Source organism: Stigmatopora nigra, chromosome 10 (genome assembly GCF_051989575.1).
Source record: "Stigmatopora nigra isolate UIUO_SnigA chromosome 10, RoL_Snig_1.1, whole genome shotgun sequence".
Lineage (NCBI taxonomy): Eukaryota > Metazoa > Chordata > Actinopteri > Syngnathiformes > Syngnathidae > Stigmatopora > Stigmatopora nigra.
In genome coordinates, this window is record NC_135517.1 from 6,291,589 (window position 1) to 6,317,002 (window position 25,414).

A 25,414-nucleotide genomic window follows, 5' to 3' on the forward strand; every position below is an offset into this window, starting at 1 on the left:
TAAATGTAGTTAGCAGAAGAGGAAAAGTGGACCCCTAGGAGGGCAGCGAAGTATCAAGAAATGAGTAATGGTGAGTGGACTCCATCTTTCACCAGGATTAGCAGCCACCATGCATTTGTGGTAAGAAAAGATGCCATTAGCCATCTTTCAGCACTTTGGGGCGGAGCAGCATGAGAGGAAATGCTGACTGCGTTTGAGGAAACACTCGAGACTACAAACGGTTCGCTTCTTGGTCGAAATGTAGTCAAAGTTAAGCCCAATTAAGAGCATTTATTTAGCAATCTACATGCATGCATCCCTCCTCCCACAGTGCATGCAGCTGCCACTTGCGGTAGTGACGACGACAACGATGATGATGATGATGATGATGATGCTGGCGTGCAGAGGTGGACCAATGACAGCGCGGGATGCTTTGGGAGGCTGCTCGGCTGAATGGAAGCGACGGAATCTCGTCCGCGCACCCGCACAAGCAAGGAATTAACATCAGGGAGGTGAGTGCATTTCTACACTTTCATCCAACAGCGATGGGTTGTCTTTGAAAATCGCTCGTGCGATACGCCAAGTGTCCGTTTTAGTCTTCTCTCGTCTTGCCTTTGCGAGCGGCTTAAAGTGGGGGGCGGGGGGCGATGGAAAGACCCCCTTGAACGGACACGTCCGGTCAATAATGAAAAGAGATCGCTTTGCATCTTAACGCCGGGTTCAAACAATGCGACACTGATGGTGTTTGACACTAACGCTTTTATTAAGCCAGACAACCCGGTGGTGCGTTCAGGGACTCGCCGGGGCCATCAAACATGGAGGCCCCACGAGCTGTCAGTAGGTCTGTGCTCCATATGCTGCATCACTTATCATTTCCTTGGTGCAACATTTAGCTTTTTAAACAGTCGTACCGGCAACTAAAAGCATCAGTTTTGGTTGATTAGTGTATTTCTAGTTGCGAACCCTCAAACGCTGATTTTCAAAGGGTCTTTTCTGAATGGGATGTGTTTAAGGCTCATAGTAGAATGCGTGATGAGGACTGGAAGCTGCATGTTGCACCACACTTGAAGGGATTGGTGCTCCCTCTCGTGTGAAATGACTCTTATCAACCCATATTGAAGGCTATTTTTAGAAAAATGGCCTTCTTTGTCTGCCTGAGATGGAAGCTCTGACCTCAAAAGGAGCTGGCCGACGTCTCCTTTCCGACCAATTGTCTCCCCTCCCTCCTCGCTGACGGTTCCTTTTTAGTAAATTGAGATGATAAAATATGAGGATGGGGACCACCTTTTTTTTTTAAAAAAGTCCAAGACACTCAGCTGCAATATGTCATCTGTGTCCTCTCCGCAACAGTGCTCACTCAACTAGCTGATTCCTCCCGAGGCCGGTTCACTCAGAGATGGTCTGATCTATCATTGAGTCGTAATGTGTTGATTATACCCGTGCTTCTTTATGTGAATATTTGTGAAAAGGCAAACGTGTATTTATAAAAAAAAGCCAAATACAGCTGCTAGGATGTGGAAGGTACTCATACACAATCTGGTGTAGGATGTGCTGGATGATAAATGGCCTTAACAGCTTTATTAATTTTTAATTATTATTTACTATGCTATACAAGTGATTGTTCTTTTTCCAAGGACATTAGAGAAGGAGACAATGTAGTGACATTTACTTGTGATTTGAACCATTTGATTCAATGACAGTCAAAGGACAACTTCACTAGTCTGGCGAAATATTTGTAGTTCATTCAAGGAGGAGACTGTTTTGTCTAGACTGCCAATTTGTCTTCAGTTGATGAAAGCTGACCAGCGAAGATAAGAGCATTTTGTTGTGTGAGCTCAAGTAGATGAAATTGGAATTTAATTGACATCTTAGCGTGACGGAATTGAATGTGCAAAGAAATGATTACACCATTTTTTGTTGAATTCATTTGTACTTGAATTTAAACTTTGGAAACAATTTCCTTTTCCAATGACCTTAAAATTAATCTTGCAGAAGTTCTCCAAAAACTGAAAACCTGATGTTATCCAACACCACATGGACATGCATGCAGCATGAATTTAAAAATGTCCATCTTCTTTCTCGTCACCTTTGGTAAATGATATCCGGAGACCGAGGCGCTTAATCTCTGTTAGCCCAGACGTCATCGCCATGGCAACTGGGCCTGAACAGTAAGAGTTACCAGAGGGAAAGTACCAAAGCTTCGTCAGAACAGCCCATTTGTGTGGTGTTTTTCTTCCAGACGGCCCAGTATTAATCACCACAAGCGTAAAGATAGATTAAATGCAAATAAATGTTAACCTATCAGCCTTTTGCAAAATTAAAAAAGATATAAACTGAATTGTACGGACTACAGATATCTTTATATTTCACATTGTAGAGATATGAATATACAGAAGTGCCCAAACATGACGATGTATATACATATTTACTATTGTCATATATATAAACTTTTTAGGATCTAGAAAATGATATTGATGCACTGAATAAGCCCTTTGACCTTTCTACTTTAGAGTCTGGAATTATCAAATAATATGGACAATAACCTTCTTTCAATGTAAAATTGATTTAGAAACTACTCCAGATTTAGGTTGCAAACCATTAAAAGTATAGGCTATAAATAGTTTACAAAACCAAGAGCTGTTTCTATTTATGTACTTTAGGTTTGCACTATTAGATTTGTTTGTTTGGGCTTTTCTTTTGATTTATTGCTTGCTTTTCCCCCTTTGTGATTGTATATATTGCAGGGTTGGCCCAACTATTCCATAAAAGGCCACAGTGGATGTGGGTTTTCATTCCAACCTTTTCACCAATTTGGTGTCCTACCAGTATGATCAGTGGATTGCAATCAGGTGCTTCTTGTTTTCTGCAGAAATCTCATTGGTCAAAGTGCCTGTGCTGGATTGGTTGGAACAAAAACTTGCACCCACTGTGGCCCTCCCTTGTCAGTGTTCCCTTCCTTCCCTGGTTTTGCATGCACTTTTTTGTTGTTGTTGTTGCTAAATTTAATTAAACCTTTTGAGTTAGCACCATCCTGCCTGGTCTCCCCATTTTCATGCTATTGATTTCATTCCAGCTTTCACGCCTTCTTGCAATGCACCACTGCAAATAAGATCCCCAATGGTAAAATATTACATTGTTTGTAATTCAAGTCGATAATACCCTCCCATTATTTTCTATGCTTGTTGTTTTAATAAGAGCCCAATCTATTGTTCATGAGGTTTAATGAAGTGTCAAGTGTATGTTTTGTAAAAGAGTTGCAATCTGGAAGAGAACTACTAGTAGTCTTATTTTAAGGGCATTTATTAGTGTGTTAGTGTTGATGTTTGTTTTTGTTCTTAATACTGCTTACTTTTTCAAGACTGTTGTTTTTATGTGCACTTTTTTTTGGAAAAGGCTGTTTTTGAACAATAGCATGCATAGAGAAGCTGATGAACAAAGTATTTAACATCACAGCCCATGTGTTAATATACTTTGACTTGACATTGAACTCGAACATCTGTGCGCCCTGTAAAAGCTCACACCTGTAATCGGCAGGGTAGTTTTTTTTTTTTTTGCAGATGACTTATTAAAAAAGGCAAAACAAACATCACATGCATTGCTAAATTGCTCAGTGGTTGTTTTTGCAGCAGTCTGATGAGTGATTAAAGATATTACTGCATCCCGTGCTTTAGTTTGTCAATTAATTATCTGGTTTACTGACGCTTGTAAAGCTCTTCTGTCTGTATCAGCAGCTTTAAGTGGATTTTGATAAATGCCGGGCAGAGGGAAATCCAGCTTGACGCCATTGTGACACTTTGAATATAGTCACTACTACTAGCTCTGTTGTTTACACAATGTGATCCACACAAACATCCATCCAAAACAAACTTGAAATATTTTTACTATACTTTGTATTAACAGAAAGAAGATTTTATCACTTATTGTTGCAGCTATGGTGTGCATTTTTTCGCACTTTTTTTCTATCAGTTTGAAAAAAAGCTATACATTTAAATGCTTTTATTTCCCTCTTCCAGGCACCTTCCAGTTGTTCACTTCCCGTGCAACGTGCTCCACCTCCCAAGATATTAAATAAAGTCACCAATGAGTGGTTCAGCCAGCCTGTGCAGTATCACCCCAGAGCGCCCCCGTTAAGGACCCCCCTGGTGGCCACGCGGCCGACTCACGGGACATGTACGGCAGTGCCAGAGCTGTAGGTCACTTAGAGAGCAGCCCCGCACGCTCCCCGCGCTTGCCTCGGTCCCCCAGACTGGGCCATCGAAGGGCCACCAGCGGGGGCGGGAGCGGCGCGGGGGGCAAAACGCTCTCCATGGAGAACATCCAGTCTCTCAACGCTGCCTACGCCACTTCAGGGCCCATGTACCTGAGCGACCACGAGGCCGTGGGTTCTACGGCCACTTACCCCAAAGGCACCACCACTCTGGGTCGGGCCACCAGCCGGGCCATGTACGGGGGTCGCGTCACAGCCATGGGCAGTAGTCCCAACATCGCTTCAGTGGGACTGCCCCATGCTGACCTTCTGTCTTACAGTGACCTGGGCTCCATTTCCATGCTGCACGCCCACCACCACCACCATCAGGCGGTGCCCTCCGCTCTGCTCAGGCAGGCGGTGCGGAGCAGTGGAGGGGAACTGCTGGAGATGCAGGCCCAGTTCAGAGATATGCAGAGGGAAAATGAGATACTGCGCAGGGAGCTGGACCTAAAGGACAGTAAACTGGGATCTTCCACTAACAGCATCAAGAGCTTTTGGAGTCCTGAGCTGAAGAAGGAGCGCATCATGAGGAAGGAGGAGGCTGCACGTACGTCTATACTGAAAGAGCAGATGAGAGTCACTCATGAGGAGAACCAGGTGAGAACCATTGGCTCAGCTATAATCATTTATTGCAAGAAGGGTCTAAGTTCTTCTTGTAAGAACTATACTTTGTTTTGTAGACCTTTCTGGAAAGAGCAACTTCTGTGGCCACTATTTTTGTTGATAGCACAGATATATGGAACATATGAGTCCGTTAAGATATTGCCAATCAAAATATTGAACAAATCGAAGAATTTTGACATGCCTAAACTGCATTAAGCATGGGTGTCAATGATCCAAATTGCAACTTTAATACACAAATGTATAATACACGCATGACAACTCCATAGGCTCATTATTTCTGCTTTTTGGGGATTTTAAAATGGTAAAAGATGGTGGTCTTAAACTGAGGGATTTATCTTCTTGCTGTTAGTTATACTGCATCCTCCATCCAGTATTATCCTGCAACACAATGTAGCCCTACACAAAAGGCAGCAGCTCTAAATTTACACTTGCCTGTGTGTGGTAGAAACCAAGATGTTGCCTTTCTCATGACGTATCAATGAATCACAAGGTTTCAGGCATAATTTTTAATAAGGTGGAGGTCCATCATTGACTTTCTCAAGCGTGTGGGTGTAGACATGGCCCAGTTAAGTCAACTTCTGAGTGGGCACCAGGCTTAGGGATATAAGACACTAAAATCTTCCTGTCTTTTAACTCTTCTGATCATCTGTCCGACTCCATTTAAGTGTTTGAAAAAAGTTGTTCTTTTACAACATGCACAGATGCCTTTTTTCATTTATAGCCTTATATATATTTTTTTAAATAGGTCTTTACAGACAGAAAAGAATGTTGGCTCCACTTTCCGGTCTGAGTCATTTTGTGGATTGGCATCTTCGTTTGCTTATGCAAATTGCTACTTATAAATCTAGCCAGAAAAAGTATTCTATGTTGGCCTTTTGCTTATTTGCCTGCAATAGTATTTCCGATTATTTTTATTCTGGGCTGTGGCAAGCTTTAAGGCTTTTTATTGTTCTAGTTGATTTTATTAACAGTCAAAGAAACAGATGCTACTCTTTCTCAGTGTTTAAGCCATTGTGTGGCAAGCGAGTGTTAAACACAGTGTGGGTCCTGTGGGATGGGGTTCGCGATTTATTGTATTAGCATATTTATATTTCATACATCAGAATATAAAAGATGTACATATCTAACTTCCTGCTGGATGCAGATGATTTCTTGTACTCGGTGTTAATTCACATAGTGGGTGTACTCAATTATCTTCACAGGCAGATGTGGTTTGGCTGCATTAATTGGTCTTTAGTGTCTTGGACAGACATTGTCTTTAGAAGCAGTATGCCGTTAAATAATATTGAAAATTATGAAAAAGTGTTAGGGTTAGTGTGGGTTTTGGTTGTTTTTTGCCTATTGTGTCCCTCATGGTTTTTACTTTGTAATCAATTTGTGTCTGTCTATTTAAAGCCCGTGTGTTTGTGAGTAATTGGCGACCATTCCAGGATTTACCCTATGGAGGGTTGTGTACTTCATCTTTGTTTCAACAATTTATATTGTCTTATACCTACTATAAAAAGGCAACCTCATGAAAGTGATAAGAAATGCCTTCCAATTTGCAGAATTATAACATCACCTTGACTCTTTTTGAAAATAGAGATTAAATACAAGAAAGGTGTTTGGTGACATATCTTACGCTGCACTGTATGCTCTTTTCACAGCAGGTGCCTCAGGCATTAGCTTGAGCAAATATTGTGCATTATTCATTTATGTATAGTTAATAAGGTGAGGGAATACGAGTTTGAGTGCACTTTGTAACAACAGCACTCAAATGTTTTACATCAGCACATTTTTTTTCTGTGGTGCTGAAGCTGAGCACAATCTGCCAGTGGCAAATATGTGAGCAGACGCCAGTGATATCTGACTGTGTCACAACCAGTAACGGCGGTCACACACACCCAAGCCCCAAAATGGAGGCTGCGCTACATGCTTTGCAGCACTGTACATTTTGCAGACACAATTGAAAGAGGACCTTTTTAAACTAGATAATGGTAAAATACAGTAATATCTAACGGTTATGGAAAAATAACTCTTATTTGTCTGTCCACATTACATAACAGACACTATGGCATTTAATTCTTGTGGGTTTTTCCCCATCTGGTTACCTCTGTGGAAAATTTCTCGGAGCGTAACTAGGTTTGCCTGAATACACAACTCCTTTTGCCGTTAATCAGAGCAACTTCTGCTTTTCCCTTTTGAATGTGTCTCATTCAAAGTGTCTTTTATCTCTTTGCATAAAAATAAGGAATGACCTTTTCATGTCTGAAATATTGTCACAATTTCTTGGTATGATTCTGTTAAGTGCTTTGACATTTCACTGTCAGCTTACTTAGTCAATAAACTAGTGATAAATGCTGGTAACTTAAACCAATCCCAATTTTCAACGGGTACTTTTCACATAGTTATGCTCTGTGCAATTTTCAAATTTGGTAAAAAATGTCTCTTTGATCAATTTCAAGAACTGGATTTTAATTTTTAAACAACAACACTGGCAATTCCTGGTATATCAATGTTTTTCAACACTTCCTTGGCCCTGTAGTCATTAATTATATAGACTAGTGTCCAATTAACATACAAAGCTTATTTTTAATACATGTAAGGAAGCATACAGGCACAGGAAAAAAGAAACACTGAGTCCTAACCTAGTCAGCTCATTTCATTCCACACTGGATAACCTAAATTCTCCTAGGAAGTGGTACACCTGCTATTAATGGGTAGTTCACCGTTTTTTGTTTTTGTTTTTTTATCAGGGAAAGTGCAATTATGCAAATCATCATTGAATGCACCAAGCACTTCAGCTCCAAGATGGAAAGCTATTGATTAGGGGTAGAACATGAGATGAAGAGGAAGTTGAGATGCAAGAGAGGCATGCTAAGACAGGAAATGCGTCATTATTTTGTTGTTGGTGATTAAATATGTACTTCATAGTTGGGAGTTCCGTTTTGTCAATATTATGCTGACATGAGAGTTAGAATTCTTCATTTTTATATTTTACTTGTGTGACAGAATCAAGTTTTACACAAAATATTGCAATCAAAATGTTCATTTGAAAAACAGCATTAATCTGGATTGATGTGACAAGCATCTAGATGACAAGAATACAGAAATAGTTCACCCAATGACAAACAGTTCAGTCCAAAAGACCTTTTAATCTCATTTTAGTAACAGTGATACCTCACCTCATTATAAGAATGCAATCTCTTATTCTGAATCACAAAAAAATAATGTACATTATACATTGAGAAGTAGATATAGACGTCAAAATACTTACACAAGAAGTTGCAATTTCTCATCTAATTTTTAGGTTCATGATTTGGCTCATTTCTTTCCAGAAAGGTCAATAAACTCTTGTTTTGTCTGAAGGAATCCTCTGATTTGAATGTGGATAATCATGAAAATCTGGACAGGCAGTCCAGTGGCTTCTTTTTTTAAAGATTTAGTCAGGTTTATGTTGCTCATCCATCTGTTGCGTCATGCACTGACACTGACTGTTTTACCATACATTTGTGTTTTTTTTCCTGTTCAATCTGCCCATGCTGTGCAGCTGCTGGATGCCAGGAGAACAAAGGTTTGTCCCTATGTTTGCACCAAATGTGGTGTGCACAACATAGAGTCACCTACAATGTGATGTGTACTTGCAGAAACCTGGCAATCCCTTTCCAACTCTCTCCTTATCAAACCCTATGGAAGAAATTCAAATTATTCCCCTAAAAGTGACCGATACCAATCGAGTGTTATGCCCCAAGTCCAAAAATATGCTGCTATCAATCACGTTTAACATTTGAAGTTGAAAAAAAACAACTGCTTAGCTGCTGTAAGAATTTTCTGTCAGTAGAGGATGCTAAAGGAATATTTATAACACAGTCCATGACTGGCTGGCAGCTCAATGATCTTTTTGAAGCTGAAAATCTTTAGTTAATTCAATTGTAAGAAGAATATATGTACTTTAGCTTTTAAGATGAAATGCACAAACAATTTACCAATATTTTACACTGCGTTTGTTTTAATGAGAATTTATTTCAGGGTAAGTGACTCAATATTTTAATCGTTATAATATTTTTGGGAGATTACAAATCCTGGGCATAGAATTTTGTGGAAGTCTCCTATTAACTCGGCATTGCTTTAAGTATATTTGCATAATTACATCAAATAAAGGCGCCATTATCTTACATTCTAATTCCTTTAATCAATATACAATGTCCTATACCCATATACACCATATGTGTATACATGTATACATATGAATATAATGTATTCATATGTATATGTATGTATGTGTGTATATGTGTATATAATTGTCATTTAAATAGCTAAATAAGATGACCAAAGCATTTCTCAGTTAATCATTAACCATATTTTTTTAATAAGCAGATTTCTAACCAAGTCAATAATGCAAATTGTCATACTTTTTAAACGCATCATTTTGGATGCAAAGTTTGTATTGCCTATGATGCGATTGTGCAAGTGTACCTAATTCCTAATTGAATGAACCCTTTTTTTTTTTTGATTTAAGTATTGAGAATTTTCTTTTTTATCACAATTTATAAATTATTACGTTTAGAATAAGATCAATGCTGGACTTCTGTCACATTTTCCAATGTGAGGTTTCTTTGATTGCATTTTTACTGTAGGGAGACATTGCAATCAAAGAAAGAAGATTTTTTTTATATTATCTTATGAAGAAGGTAGGTCCTGCTCCTCATTTTTGTCTACCCACCGCTGTTCTCCTTTGAAATCACTCTCCTCAGTGTACCGCAACATTCCAGCAGTGTGTTTGTGTGGTCCTCCTGTTTGTTTATTACCTCTTTACCTAAACGAACTGTTTCCAACACGTGAGCCTGTATGTGTCTGAACCTCGTCAGCATCTCCAGATGACCATCCAGGCTCTCCAAGACGAACTTCGCACTCAACGCGACCTCAACCACCTTCTACAGCAGGAGAACGTCAACCGCTCCGGTGCCGATCACTTCACCACCATCGAATTGACGGAAGAGAACTTTCGTCGCCTGCAGGCCGAGCACGACCGCCAGGCTAAGGAACTCTTCCTGTTGAGGAAAACTCTGGAGGAGATGGAGCTGAGGATCGAAACCCAAAAGCAGACGCTGGGAGCCAGAGACGAGTCCATCAAGAAGCTGCTGGAGATGCTACAAAGTAAAGGGCTGCCCTCGGGGCCCGGCAGGATTTCGGAGGAGGAGGAACAGGAGAGGAACCGACGTATCGCTGAAGCTGAGGCCCAACTCGGACACTTGGAAGTCATTTTAGACCAGAAAGAGAAGGAAAATATCCACCTGAGAGAGGTATGTATGTTATACACCTTGGTTTGTTAGTGTATTGTGCCACCTGATAGTTTTTTTTCCCTTTGTTATTAAATAGTAGGTTTGTGTCTTTGGTTATTTCCAGGAGCTTCACCGAAGAAATCAACTGCACCAGGATCCCAGCAAAACCAAGGCTCTGCAAACTATCATAGAGATGAAAGTAAGGACATTTTACAGCTTTACACTCACTTTTACTGCCACATAAGTAACCAAGTGAATAGAGAATAAACCAGGCGAACAACTTGCTTGCATTCAGACAACAAAAAATATATAATTAAGCTCTCTGGGGATTTGTAGTCATCGTCATACTTGAATATTGTTTAGGGAAGTGGTACTGTCTGATGCCTATGCCTGGTATCAGGTATAGTCCTCACAATGTTGATACAGGGTCAGACTCAAGACTCTATTTCAGTAAAAAATGCTGAAGCATAAATAAATTAATAAAAATCCTCCATTTACATGTTCATGTGAAGTGAATGCTTCACATATAGAATGAATTAGAAGAGCCAATTTAATTGACAGGCAAAATGTTCAAACTCACCTGAATTATATTATTTAGTTACACAACATCCATATTTACTCAGTTGCAGCGAATGAATCGCTGTCGTCACCAGCATCCTCACTGCAGAGGCCTGACATCACTTCCTCAAAATAAATCATGACATCATCGGCGAGCAGACACGGCCAAACCCCCGCCCAACCTATTCCCCTCCATCATGTGCTGAGCAAATGAAAGAAAAAAGGTATCCTTATTGATTAGCACAGCCAGCTCGGGCGAAGACCAGCCTCCTTTTCCCCGTGTGCAGGAAGTCCCCGAGCCGCTCCCCTCTTCCCTCTCCTGTACTGTGATGCTCATGGAAGCGCCAATAATCCTCCCTCCCCTCGTCTCTTACACCCTCTCCTCCTCCTCCTCGCCGAGCCGAGAGCATGTACAGAGTATAGCCTTCCTGCTGCTGCCATGGAAACAGGTGTGGTTGTTTATGACAGTCAGGGGCCAGCATGCAAGCAGTCAGCACCAAAGGGAGAAAGGGAAAACATTTGCTGAGCAAATGGATGAACCGGCGATGACTTGTGCAAGGAATCAAATCTCTCGCTCTTAAAGGTACGACGACCCGCGTCTTATGCTGAAATGACGATGTCCATGTGAGGTGAGGTGTAATATGCATGTGCGATGCTTCGTAGAGCATCCCTGAGGGTCTCGCCTACCTCCCGTGTCGAGGTATGACCCCCAATCCCACTCGACGGTCCCTGGAAATGTGTTCAAAATAGTTCAGGAGTTCGCTGGAAGGAAAGAAAGTGACCAAAGAAAGGGGAGAAGGTTGTGTGGCATAGGTAGGCAGATCACGGACAAACTGGAAAGCGTTGTTTTATTTATTGGAAAAGCCAGGGACCCTCACATTCGGAGTCTAGAGACTGGAATTTGCGTGGATGTACAAAATCTGCAGTGGCGTACTTTTCTTCCTTTTGCCGCCGCAGATAACTGGAGTCTACTCATGCTGGTTGTTGGCGCAACATTTCCCAATGGTGGTTAGTTCTCTGCACTGTAGCAGCAGCCAAGCCGAGCAAGCTTTTCAGATCATTGGCAGACGCAGCCGCCTAAAGGCTTTCCTCCCTCTGTTTTTCTTTTTCTGGTTTCAGACCCTTTCTAAGGCTTCTTTAAAGGCTCTGAACTTACATTAGCACCACACACAATCCCTTCTGTGCTATAACTTTGGAGTGTGCAAAAACAATGTGCAATATTTTAGAATATTTGAAGTTTTTTTCTTGCCCAGACGAGACTTTTTTAAATTACTGTATTTTCACAACTATAAGGTGCACTGCATTATAAGGCCCACCCTCAATGAATGATACATTTATTTTTTTTCCATATATAAAGCACAATTTTAGACTTAAGTGTGCCTTATAGTCTTGAAAATACAGTAATCATTTATGTTTTTATTGTGGGTAGCACCACTAATTTCGTTATACACAGTTGTTGTATAATGACAATAAAGGATTTTGACTTGACTTGACTGTTGTTCAGTTGTCATAAAATGTGTCCGACTTGTGAACATGTCCTTGCAGATTCTGAATCGTCTCTTTCCTTGTGTGTGTGTGCAGGACACCAAAATTGCCTCCCTGGAGCGCAATATTCGAGACCTGGAGGATGAGATCCAAATGCTGAAAGCAAACGGCTTGCTGAATACAGAGGACCGTGAGGAGGAGATCAAACAGATGGAGGTCTACAAGAACCACTCCAAGTTTATGAAGACCAAGGTAGTGCATGTTTTCTTTCATAGCTTAACATAACTTGCTTCAAGTCAAGTTTTAGGTTCAGTTATACAAACTATGTATGTTGGGACCAACATCTCCAAAAAATTCTGCTACACTAAGTGCACTAAATTCAGATAACGTTAATTCTTAAATATTTTATTTTTCTGTCTGTGCAATTCACATTGCTGTTCATATTTTGGCACATTTGTACTTATTTGGGCAACAGTGATAGTATATGAATGAAGGTCTCTGTTCATATCTAAGCGCATATTTGATAACTATAAATGATCTATTTAGTTAATAGCTGGAAGAACAATGCTAAGAGTTTTTTTTTAATCGAATTAAAGCATCTTCACCGTCCACCTGCTGCCACACCTATATTACATTGACATTCTGTTTACTCACTGCGTCTCCCTTTTATTGAACCAGTCCCAGCCCAGGCCACAGTTTTGTTTTGCTATTTTTAGACCTCTATTCATCCATCATGAATGGGAACGATGTATAATACATGATGAATGCAGAGGGGGAGTCAGCCCCAAATGCATTTTTAATGATCGCAATGTGCGTTGATGAAAATAGCGTCAATGCTGTCTGTACTCAATATGTCGAGCATGGTGAATTCAGTGTCGAGTGTGTGCTGGCTTGCGTGTATGCAGATTGATCAACTCAAGCAGGAGTTGTCCAAGAAGGAGTCCGAGCTGCTGGCTCTGCAGACAAAGTTGGAGACCCTTAACAACCAGAACTCAGACTGCAAACAACACATTGAGGTGCTCAAAGAGTCTCTCACTGCCAAAGAGCAACGGGCAGCCATCCTGCAAACAGAGGTAATGGGAAACCTGTTGTGAAACAAGATAATACAAGCATCTTATGCCTTCTCGTGAAGCTAAATGAAAATGCTAGTCAGTCTGCCAGCAACCTATTGTAAAATGCTCTATCCTTATTATCCTAGCTGACTTGGCGTGAAAGGCAGACTACACCCTAGACTGGTCGCCAGTCAGCTGTAGAGCATATAGAGACCATTCACATTCACAATCATACCTCCACCAGTGGGAATCGAGCCATAAAAACCCCATAAACTTTCTTTAATTTGGCTTGTGGCTTAGGTGGATGCTCTACGTCTACGTTTAGAAGAGAAAGAGTCATTCTTAAGCAAGAAAACCAAGCAACTGCAGGACCTGACTGAAGAGAAAGGCACTCTTGCTGGAGAAATAAGGGACATGAAAGATATGTTGGAGGTTAAAGAAAGGAAAATCAATGTCCTCCAGAAAAAGGTAATGATGACGATTATATTCATTCACGAGTGACTTGTAAGACAAATATGTGATGAGTAGAATTTGGCTTACAGGATATATTTATGTATGTAGTGCCTTGTGATTTAACAATGGAAAGATAATTATTTAATAAGTGGAGTCGTATTTGTTTGTTTGGACCTTTAGTCATTCAATTTCCGTACTGCTTATCCTCACAAGGACCGTGGGGGGTGCTGAAGCCAACCAACTAGGCTACCATGCATGTTTCTTATTGTGTCCTGCTACAGTTAGTGGATGTTAATGGACATATAGTTCTTCCCTAATATTAAGGCTATAGTTAATGTTTTCTCTTGCTTCTCAGATCGAAAACCTGCAAGAACAACTAAGAGACAAAGACAAGCAACTAAGCAACCTGAAGGACCGAGTCAAGTCTCTACAGACAGACTCCACCAATACGGACACTGCCTTGGCTACACTAGAAGAGGCGCTTTCGGAAAAGGTAAAGCGCAATTCTTTACTTTTGCTCAACTCTTCATGGGACAAGGCCAATGACGCAGATAGTTTTCTCATGCCATGTGATGATTAAATTCTTCCAAATTGTTCTTATGTCGCCAGGAGAGAATCATTGAACGTCTAAAGGACCAAAGGGAGCGTGAAGATAGAGAACGTCTGGAGGAAGTTGACGCTTACAAGAAGGAGAACAAAGATCTAAAGGAGAAAGTCAACAGCCTGCAGATTGAGTTAACAGAAAAAGAGGTTTGCGAGTCATTGAGCCTGAACGCATTGTGTCTCCATTACTGTCTGTTTGTCCTAAACTATCAATATCCTGTGTGTGTAACTTCAGTCCAGCTTCATTGATCTAAAGGAGCATGCGTCTTCTCTGGCATCTTCTGGCCTCAAGAAGGATTCAAAGCTCAAGTCCCTGGAGATTGCTATTGAGCATAAAAAAGAAGAGTGCAGTAAGTTGGAGACGCAATTACAAAAGGTAAGTGTGTGTCTCTAAGTGTACTTTTTGTTCCTGCAAAAAGTCTTGTTTATTGTCATGAGATTAGATTAGATAACTTTATTTATCCCGTATTTGGAAAATTTCACTGTCACAATAGCAAGAGGGTGACAATACAGACACAGGAAAAGACATTGTTGACATAAATAAATAAATATATATAATAACTAATAATCACACTGACTCCTAACACATACTCTTCCATCCCTTCCTCCTGTTGCAACGTAGCAAGCTGAGCAGCTTTTCAGTCACGTGAACAATTCTGTAAGTTTGTCTTGTTGAGCCACGACACGGAACGCATGAGGAAAGTGAAAGCCCTTAGTAAATGGTGCTCATATTTGGCCCCCTGAGCACACGTGGTGGCGCTGCTTCAAAACCCTCACTCAGATGCATGTCAATCATCACATGGAAACGACGACATTACCAACCATTGAGGTCATTAGTAAAGAATTACATAAAACAGGCAGGTATACGATGGAATCGAAAAAGCTATTTAAAATAGTGCCTTTTGTTTTCTGAGATGGTTTCTTTCACAGTTTGGAATATTTCACTTTTTTTTTTTTTTTACCATTCAGCCTTTTAGAATCTTGTTTCTCCAGTCTGAGACTGAGGTTACCACACACACTCACCCACATGTGGAGTATGATATTTTGAGTAGAAGATTAGGATGCTCACTTGGGTTTGCATGACATGGTTGAATTTTTTTGCATGTTGTCGGTCAGTGTCGCCAAGCTTCTTGACTGTCATGTAATAAGTCGCAAGCAGAGGAGGCCTTAATGCAGTGGTTTGCTGGAGGCTGTTGTTGTTGTTGTCTAACATGTGTCGTCGATGTGGCTGTTCTGTCTCATGTACTGTAAAGAGTCATGTGGCTTTATTTGTATTTGTCATTTAGATAAAGATGAGACTATATTTTTATCAAGAGTTCAAGCAGAAATGTTTGAAAATTCCCAACGGTTGACAATCTTGACTGGGAGTTTCACATGGACATTAAGTTGAGCTAATTTATTATTAAGTTCATGAACAGCAACAATAAGGGTGCCATTGTATTTGGTAAAATGCAACTTGCATTCAGGAATAATTTGCATTGAAAACAGTTAACAAGAGTAGATTCTATCACAAATGTTTGAACATTTTTTGTGGTAAAGTCGCAAATTTAACTGTTATTTTTTCCTTTTTTTTCTATGGGATGCAGAAGGCCCACGAAGTGGATCATCAGACTGGTTCTCGGGGCAATCCAGAGTTCATAGACCGAGTAAAACTGCTAGAGAAGGAGATGGGCTACTACAAAGACGAGGCCAACAAAGCTCAAACGGAGGTGGAGAGACTTTTAGACATCCTGCGTGAGGTGGAGACTGAGAAAAATGACAAAGACAAGAAGATCGCAGAGTTGGAGAGGTAAAATACTGACACATTTACACTTCGAGTATTTTCTGCCAATAACACCGTAGGATAATAATATTAGCACACATTTTTCATTTTTGTTGGTTACAAAGGAGGAATAAACATGTTTGATGTTGTTTACCCAGGTTTCATCAGTTCTATCTTTTACATTTAAACTTTAATTTGAACTTTAATTGACCAGAAACAATGCTGAAAACATCCACTGAATCTACTTGTCACATTCATTTTGTTAGATGCATTTGATTAATTGAGTGCTCTTGTTTACCACCTTTACCCACTTCTCTACACCTTTCTATTTCTTGATCACACTTCCACTTTTGATCACTTATTTTTTCATCCTCTTTTACCCTAATTCACTCATTTTCAATTGCATTTTCCCTCAAATTCTGTTTGGCCTCCACCCCGGTCCAAATGCAGCCCCCCTCACACGGTCCCTCGCCCCAGCCCCCGTCCTGGTGGCAGAGCCCACCCTGACCCGCTCCCCTCGTCCGCTGCCCCTCAGCAGATAGGGGGAATGGTGTGGGACTTCCTGGGAAAGTGAGTGCTCTGCCCTGGCACTTGAGCTTGGTGGCGCTGTCTAAGGAATGAGTCATAACTGTAGCTTCGTAGTCACATGACGCAAAAATCCCTGCGACTTGACTTTTGTTCTCCATTGCAATATGCTTTGCTGCCTTGCATTGATTTTTGAATGTTTAACCTAAGCTCATTTATTAATCGCTAGATTTTCTCATAAATTGGCCTGCACAATGTGTTCATTTTGATTTGAATTTTGCATGTATGGCTTTCCAAATTGCAAAAGTGTTTTTTGTCCATTTAATTCGCTTGAATTTTCTTTCTACATGAATATATTGTACATGTTGGGCCCTATTTTCGGACGTAGTGCCAGTTTAAAACATGAGCAAAATTGATTTGCGTGCTAGCACAAATCACACTCATGTTATTTAGCAGACTGCTCTGTGTTAAGTTGCACAGACTGGTGAATGATTGCAAATTTGGTGGAAAAGTCACAGGAGGGGAAACAAATGTCCCAAAACTTTTTTCAATATATAGTATTTTAGGTCCAGATTGGCATTTAGTAATTACAAAATGCATATTTAGAATAAAGGAAGGGATTTGATATGGCAGGGGTAAAAAAAATCCACACCAAGTTCTATACAATCATATCACTTGCTTGACCATTTGTGTAAAATATATATAAAACGACCTAAGTATTACAGTATTAGTAGTATAGTCCATCAGGTTATTAGACTGGTGTGATTTTATTGACTTTTCTTGTCCCTACTGCAATACCCCCTTCCACGGTGTGCATCCTCCTTATTTTAATTTCCATCTGTCCATCATTTCATTTGACAACCCACAACTTTCCCCACCCTTGGCCCTCATTACCATTCAAAAAAATATCACCCACACTCTTCTTCCAAGTGCTACCCAGCTTCCCACTTGCTTTCTAGCAGATACTGAGGTAAATGCTTGGCCCAGTGGCCTGCATGCAGTGGGGCTGCTTTGCATCAGCTCTCATGAGTAAGGGCCTCTCGTAGGTACGGTCCAGATTCTCGTCACCCTCAAACATCAGGTCACGTGTGTCCGACTGAGCGAGCATTCCTAACGGGTTCTCTCCCTACTTTCTCTCCCGTCTGGCTCTCGTGTAGCGTCCCTTTCCTCTTCACCCAAACACCCTCTTATTTTGCCCAGCTAAATTTGCTCTCTGACTGCATGTCTGCTCCCTTTAGGCTTAGCAACAGATGCACATGAAAGTGCATCATGCATTTGCCACGACAAGTCACAAAAACAATGCACTCACAGACGTCGTGATGGTCTCCCATGTTGTTTGACAATGAACTTAAATATTTTTTCTACCAAGCAGTACAGCCTAATTTTCACATTTGTTTGTGTATTGTTAAATCTTGGTGAATATAGCCATTTAACCAAAGTCACAGTGACACTAAATGGTGGAGGTTGGTTTTCTGCTATCCATTGATTGGCCAATAGCGCGATGGTGAGTTTGATTTAGTTGTAATGTGAAATTTAGTTAAGGAATTTGAATTGTGAATAAGGCTTTTTTTGCAATAATTTTAAGTAATGCATTTACAAAAAAAATGTCAACATATGACATGAACGAATTTACACAAGTGTTGTAAAATGTGTACAGTGCACAGTACATTGTGTATGCACTGTTTTTTTCATGTGATAGTCTTCTATTTAGAGTGTAAAAGTGTTTTACCATTCAAAAAAATGTCATGTACGATGACTTAATATTGGCTATGGAATATAGGTCATTCCTATACAACGCTATTGAGATGGAACTTGAAACACTTAATACGTTTTCTTATACTGTTACTGCTGGGTGGAAACATGTCTTGTTTTCATTATGTTCTGAGTCTAATTTCTTGTCTTTATGTTATTTTATGTTTCATTTTATTTACTGCTTCCAATGTTTTCCACTTGTGCCATCGTCCTTTTTTCTTCTACCATTCCTTTCCCCTGTCTGCAGTCTAGCTCCCAGGTAGGTGACATCCAAATCCCCCACCTAATCCCATGTCTAACTTTTTTTTCCAATTTTTAAACCTCCTCTCATTGCTAACATGAAACCATCAAGTCATGTGTGACTGTCAGCATTCCGAAACCACAACAAAATGTATTCCAAATAACCCATGCTTGGTTGTGTGAATGTTTTTTCCCAATGAGTGACTAAACCAAAATCCCCTCCCATATGTACTTACCTTACTCTTTAAGAATGTGTTTGGTGTAGTAGATTAGGGCAGAGGTAATTGGCAAAGAGCTGGCCTTAATCACAAGTCCTTTTACAGACAAGGAGGTAAAGACCTGACCAAGAAAGGCACAAACATCAAACTGGGACCCCAAGGGGACAAGAAAGGCTTGGGACAGGATATCCGTAAAGATAACTCCTTGGAGGGTGGTCACCACTCAAAGGTGTGTCTAAATCACTAGTATTACTACACCATATTGCAGTTTTTCATTTGTACCGTTGCTACCGTATTTTCCGGGCTATAAGTCGCAGTTTAATTTCATAGTATGGCTGGTCCTTTGCGATTTTTCGATTATCGCGGCCGTGCTTGGTCTACATTTACTGCAATATTCGAGGAATTACAGTATAATGCAAATACTGCCTTCACACTGGAGTTGTTGTGAACAAGTGCGCGTGATTAACTTATTATGTTTGTCAACAGCTAGAGGACCTAATGAACACACTTGAGAGGACAAGGCAAGAACTGGATTCCACCAAGCAGCGTCTCTCGTCAACGCAGCAATCACTGCAGGAGCGAGACAGCCACCTCACCAATATGAGGCAAGAGCGCAGGAAACAACTAGAGGAGATTCTAGAAATGAAGTGAGTGTCATCACTTTGCACCTCACACCTTCACCCGAAAGATTTGCAAATTGGAACGCAAATAAAGTTTACTCATCTTCTTGTCTTTATTTTCCAGACAGCAAGCTCTGCTAGCTGCCATCAGTGAGAAAGATGCAAATATTGCACTGCTGGAACTATCTGCCTCCAACAAAAAGAAGACCCAAGAGGAAGTGATGTCCCTAAAGAGGGAGCGGGACAAACTGATGCACCAACTTAAACAGCACGTTAGTATAAAAGCACACACCTAGCCTGAAATATTCTCCCAATAAGCCTGCCATTGTGACTTGACTTCTCTTCTTCTAGACTCAGAGCAGAATGAAACTGATTGCTGATAACTACGAAGATGAACAATATCATGCACACGGTCCGCACCACCCCCAGCCTCAGGCCCCCCACCCTCAAGCTCAACCTCAGACCCAGTACACCCATCCTCCGCACTCCCAGCAACTCCCGTATGCACACGGTCCCCACATGCAGCACCCACAACACTCGCAACCTACACCACAGCACCCTCACCCACAGCAAGCACAGCTCCAGTACCCACACACTCAACACCCGCAGCATCCTCAACAACACTCGCAACAACACTCCCAACAGCACTCTCAACAGCACTCGCAACACCCTCAGCCGCCACCCCAGCACTCCCAGCACCCCCGTCCCCAACAACCACAGCACCCCCTGCCACAACACCCGCATCCTCAGCATCCTCAGCATCCTCAGCATCCTCAGCATCCTCAGCATCCTCAGCATCCTCAGCATCCTCAGCATCCTCCGCATCCTCAGCATCCTCAGCATCCACAACATCCACAGCACCCGCAGCACCCGCATGGCCCACCCCAACAAGGGCCTCAACCTCAGCACCCGCATTCCCAGCACCCACAGCATATCCAGCACCCTCAGCACCCTCAGCATCCCCAGCACTCACAACACCTTCAGCATCCTCAGCATCCCCAACCACAACACCACGGGCAGCATCCACGACACCCGTCGCCACACCATCGTGGCGGTCCGGGCCGAGGACCCCCGCACGCTGGTCATCGCCCTTCCCCGGATCAGGTACTGGAAGTCTTATTTTATTATTTGATGCAGCCATACTTGTGTCTTCTGTCTACCAATAACAATTTTTAAACCATAATGTTACTAGAAAGTCTAAGTCAGGGGTCACCAACTTGGGTCTTCACCAATTTGGTGTTCAACCAGCCTACCATGCATGTTGTATTTTTCTCTTTAATGCCATTTCTCCTCCAACAACAGGATGACGAGGAAGGCATCTGGGCATAATCATAACCAAAGTTCTATAGCTGTTTTGAGGGGTGAGTTAATTGTACTATTCATGACTTTACTAACGTTAATGATTTGGTTTCTTGTACTAATGTTAATGATTTGTTTTCTTGTCCAGATGACTCAGTCACTTGAGGGGAGAGCAACCACGTAAAGATGTTGAAATATGGAGACACTGACAAAAAACATTTTACCTTCACTCAGCAAGGAGACCTTTGGTATTTTATGTTTTTGTTTAAGGGGGTTCACTGAGGTGTGCAAGTCAGGCACCGGGAGACTGACAGCAGAGCGGGTAAGTTTCAAACATAGATTATGTATTTATTGTTTTTATACATTAAGTCACACAATTTGACATGATAAATCAGGATAAATACAGACCTGCATTACAGACCTGCATTACAGACCTGCATTACAGACCTGCATTACAGACCTGCATTACAGACCTGCATTACAGACCTGCATTACAGACCTGCATTACAGACCTGCATTACAGACATGCATTACAGACATGCATTATATACATGCATTACAGACAGTGCGTATAGAGGCTGCGTATAGAGGCTATTTTTTCGAGGCTACGTATAAACATACATGCATATATTCATATAGGTGTTCTTCAGAGGGAATCCTCATGTATTACCATGATCCGGTTAACTGACAATTCATACAGATATCTTGAATGGAAGCCTAAATGCATGATTGCATGATTAAATGATTACAATGGCCATTGTTTGACTTCCCCACTCTTCTACAGGTGACCTTGAAGCAGACAAAAATACAGGAGATAATAGGCATTGAATGGGAAAACAAACTCCTCCTCCTTTTCACGCATTTCTTCATGAGATCACAAAAGAGTTCTCCATCTGGTCAAAGGTGAACAATCTCCCTTTACATGGTAGCTTCAAGGCCAACTTTTCTGTCTGCTCCCCTAGCCTGACTGTATCGATCATATCTTCAAAGCCACTGCGCATCCTAAAAATTGGAGACAACACACACAGACGGACCTCTTTTATACCTTTTTACTTGTCACTTTCTTAGAGAAGCTCATGGCTTACCAAATGTAAGCATAAAGTGTGCCACCAATATAGATTTTAATAATATTTTTGGTTCTTTTGGGGTCATTTTAAGAAGAGGTGCCTTGAAAATGAACATGTTGGCCCTCCAGCTTTTTTTCTTGCCATAGGTTTGCCATTATTTTAATGTTACCTCACTTTAATTCAAGTTAATGGGGGAAACAGCTATCTATGCAGGTGTCAGTGTTGCATGAATGAATTTCACTCGCTATCTGTATTCAAGGTGTAATTATGCAGCCAGTCAGGGTGAAGAGCATAAGTACACAAGAATCTGCCAGCTTGTGAAAAGAGACTATGCATCCACGCAAGCGCACCTTGTCGCAGGATGTTTTTGTTGTTCGATTCATGGTGCTCTTGCTGCAGGTGCTTGATATTAATGGCATCAGTGGGTCAATTTAGTCTGCTCTCTAGCTTCGTCTACAGAAAAAAATCATTGTATATAAGTCATAAGTCATATGGGGCACTTTATGATCAACTGGAAAACCCCACAAAGAGACTGAAGAATAGGATTTAAAAAAAAAAACAATAAATGGAGGTGTACTGTAAGTAGATGTTTAGCCTTCAAGTCCCAATCTCCCTTAATCCACCTCATCATGAAAAGGTAGTTTGCAACATGTCCCTAAATGTAGTGACCTGTTTCAATCCCTCAAAACAAGGTGGCCTCCTTAAAAAAATGTACACAAGTGATAGATATGCATATATTATACATTGATAGAAATCTATAAATTGTGTCAATATATGGTCAGAAGATTGTTTAAAAATGACAAGATTTAAAGATATTTTTTTTCTCTACGTTTTTTTTTAAATGAATGGTGGGTTAAAGGGTGTAAAAATGTTTTTTTTTTTGTACAAATGGAAGAAAACCCTGTAAGAGAAAAATATTCCCAGTCTATAAATACACCGAAAGGAAAAGAAATGTAGGGCAAAAAGAGTTAATGCGTGGAGATGTTCATTTAAATCTTTGTGGAGAACGATTTGACATTCCTTTTTCCTCATTTTACATTCCAAACTCTGTATATTCCAGAAATTTTCAATAGACAGAGGACTTCAGGGGTGTCGAAAAGATTTAAAAAAAATAATAATAACGTTTTGTACCCTGGAGTTACTGTATGTACAGATAGCAGCAAGATTTTTTAAATATAAAAATGCATATATTTTTTAATTGTTTTTGTTGGTACTGCATGAATCTGGCAAGCAGGAAATTTAAATTTGGCTCTAAAAAAAGAAATCACTGTTCATGAATTTAGAAGCAACCTGCACATTTGACAATCTTGAAATAACCCCAAAAATGTAGTTTTTGAATTCACATTATTGTACAATAATTTGATTGGTTTTGGTCGCAATGTAAGACGGGTCTTTAATTCATTATAGTTATTTAAAAAAATATAATGTACTATTCCGTGGTCAAATTTACACAGTTAAATCCCCATAAATCTAATAATCGGCAAATAATTTCATTCCCTTTTTCTGACTGTGCATGGGGAGATCACCTGGAAAAAGAATAGTTTTTCTTTGCAGTTTTTTTACATCATTTGAAATTGCTCATCTGAACTAACATTTATTTGTAAAGAAAAATCCTGAAAACAGTTAGGGGTGCCCAAAACTTTTTTTACATCATTTCTGTTCAAAAATTGGAGATTTGCAGTTCCACACTTTGAAATCCTCTGTCTTGGATCATGAGTTGGCACTTGGTCGGCCTGTAGCGACAAATCCGACCAAGAATAATCAAAAAACTCACCAATTCCTTTAAAAGCCCGGTTCTGACTTGCACTTGTGAATGGCGATACCACTATAAAAACGTGTATATGTGGACTAACTGTCAGGATTGACATTTTCTTCCTTCTTCTCCTTGTGTCGTTGTCTTGTAAAGAAAAAAACAAAGTAGTAACGTGTTACAGTTAGGCGGAAACTGAATTAGACTGTTACTTAACCTCTCCATCTCTCCCCCCCACACACACGGTGTCTCCTTTCCATTGTCCAAATGTTGGATGGTGTATATAAATATATAAATATAAATGTATTTTTCCAAGTCTGCTTCCAAAGTGAAGCCTTCATCACGTGTAACAGACTAAGAGTCTTCAGTTCAGATTGTGTTTGTGTTTACAGTTAAGGGGGGACAAAAAAATCATTCTGATGGGGTTATATTTTATAGAAGACAATGCAAACAGAAAGAGAACGGGAGGTGAAAAAGTTAAAGGATAATCTAATCTTTCTCTTTACCATCCGGAGGGCTGAGTATGAACCCTCCCTTTTCAGGTCCTTATCCACTGAATACTTGAAGTAGGGCATTCTCCTACCATGAAATCTATCATTTCCACTTTCAAAAGGTGCCCATTTGTGCAGATTTCTTTGTTAATTTTAACATTATGTGCCAATAATATGTGCTAATAGAAGCAAAGATGAAGTGCTGTTCTCAACACAGCCAAAAAAACTATGTTTTTGTGGGAAAAAATAACTACAGAGCCTAAAAAACATACTCACCTTTTTTTTTTGAATTGTACAAAAACCTTATATTGAAAAGAAAAATAATCACTGTGACCAATGGCAGAAATTGTTGGTTTTTATATTATTTTTTATATTAAGTTAGCTTTATTTTATTTTTTTATTGTTTCCGCTTATTGCAGATGCTATTTGGACACTGTACTATTTGTAAAAGTCAATGTTCTAAGCTGTACAGTGCTGAATTATAGGAGCAAGTTTAATGTGAGTGTCCAGCATGCCGAATGACTACTTGTGTGAATATGGGGGGCATCATTCCTCACTTTTTTTGCGTCGTGGCGGTGTGATGTCAGTGTTTGAGAGCAGTAATGTGTACCTCAATCTCACTGTGCCCCCCTTCCACATCCCCCTTCAGTAGACAGCCTGTTCAATTTTGTTAGCGTGCAGCATGTTTTTAAGATTGCTGGTATAAAAACTACTACGGGGGAAAAAAAAGAAAGTGCGCATAGGGGAATTTCTTATTTTACCGCTATGAGTGTGTCTGTAAGTGCGTGCGTGTGTGTGCTCTGAAATACAAAAGAAAAATAATGTAAAACATTCTATTAAGGGAAGAACCTATAAAAAGAAAAACTAAAGGGGGGGAAGTGTTGTTAGAAGCATGGATCCTCTGTGATGTTTCCTGTTTTTAAAAGCTAGGAGGCTGTCCTCTGTGCCCCAGTTTGCTATCGTATGTGCTGTAACCGAATATTACTATTGAGTGTTGGCCAGCTTGTTTATATCCATCAAATAAAAGTGACTTTCTTTCTGTCAACCAACTCGGTTATCCTCATCATATTGTTCTTGAATTGAAAGCTACCGTTAAAAGTAATTCGCCATTCCTGATCTCAAATCTATTGTTCCATCTTCATGCAGGCCTATTTAGGATCTATGGTATATGGAGTATTCTGTATTGACAGTACCTTGATGAGTTGGAGAGTAGTGGGGCCAAGTTAAAGATTGATGATTGTGATTGTGAGGCTGATTTTTAAATCACATGTTCAACAGTTGTGATAAAATTTGTCTGACGTCAAATGGAGAGACAGTCAAGGACTGAATAGAATGAAAATGTTGTAATTTTCTGACTCCTGTTGCTGTAGTTTGATTCAAAACACATGGTAGATATAGCACGTGAGAGGTTTCACACTGGATGTTT

General features: G+C 40.4%; 1 protein-coding gene and 1 long non-coding RNA gene across 7 annotated transcripts; both read left to right on the top strand.

Annotated features, from left to right (window-relative positions):
- Positions 1–363: 363 nt before the first annotated feature.
- erc2 (ELKS/RAB6-interacting/CAST family member 2) lies at positions 364–20,710 on the top strand. Of its 6 annotated transcripts, XM_077727316.1 has the most exons (20): positions 364–491; positions 3,993–4,422; positions 4,507–4,825; positions 8,382–8,405; positions 9,700–10,134; positions 10,238–10,312; positions 12,253–12,408; positions 13,062–13,229; positions 13,509–13,676; positions 14,017–14,154; positions 14,271–14,411; positions 14,500–14,640; positions 14,887–14,922; positions 15,851–16,053; positions 16,477–16,596; positions 18,867–18,990; positions 19,248–19,408; positions 19,506–19,653; positions 19,733–20,485; positions 20,684–20,710. In XM_077727316.1, the coding sequence occupies exons 2-20, from the start codon at positions 4,148–4,150 to the stop codon at positions 20,708–20,710; spliced, it is 3,612 nt and encodes a 1,203-aa protein (XP_077583442.1). In that variant the 5' UTR covers positions 364–491; positions 3,993–4,147. The 6 variants fall into 6 exon arrangements, with proteins under 6 accessions (XP_077583442.1, XP_077583436.1, XP_077583443.1 ...); XM_077727310.1 differs by having other exon boundaries at positions 3,993–4,825; XM_077727311.1 differs by lacking the exon at positions 364–491 and adding an exon at positions 2,938–3,099 and having other exon boundaries at positions 3,993–4,825.
- Positions 20,710–25,037, top strand: LOC144203741 (uncharacterized). Its single transcript, XR_013327761.1, has 3 exons — positions 20,710–20,742; positions 20,829–21,002; positions 21,465–25,037. It is a non-coding gene; the product is annotated as an uncharacterized LOC144203741 (long non-coding RNA).
- Positions 25,038–25,414: the final 377 nt, after the last annotated feature.

What these genes read in the sequence shown, in the direction of transcription:
- erc2 (XM_077727310.1), top strand. Translation starts at nt 4,148, where the DNA reads ATGTACGGCAGTGCCAGAGCTGTAGGTCACTTAGAGAGCAGCCCCGCA. An exon ending in AAGATCGCAGAGTTGGAGAG is followed by an intron (nt 16,054 to 16,476) that starts GTAAAATACTGA and finishes GTCCAAATGCAG; the next exon opens with CCCCCCTCACACGGTCCCTC. An exon ending in GTGTGGGACTTCCTGGGAAA is followed by an intron (nt 16,597 to 18,866) that starts GTGAGTGCTCTG and finishes GTCCTTTTACAG; the next exon opens with ACAAGGAGGTAAAGACCTGA.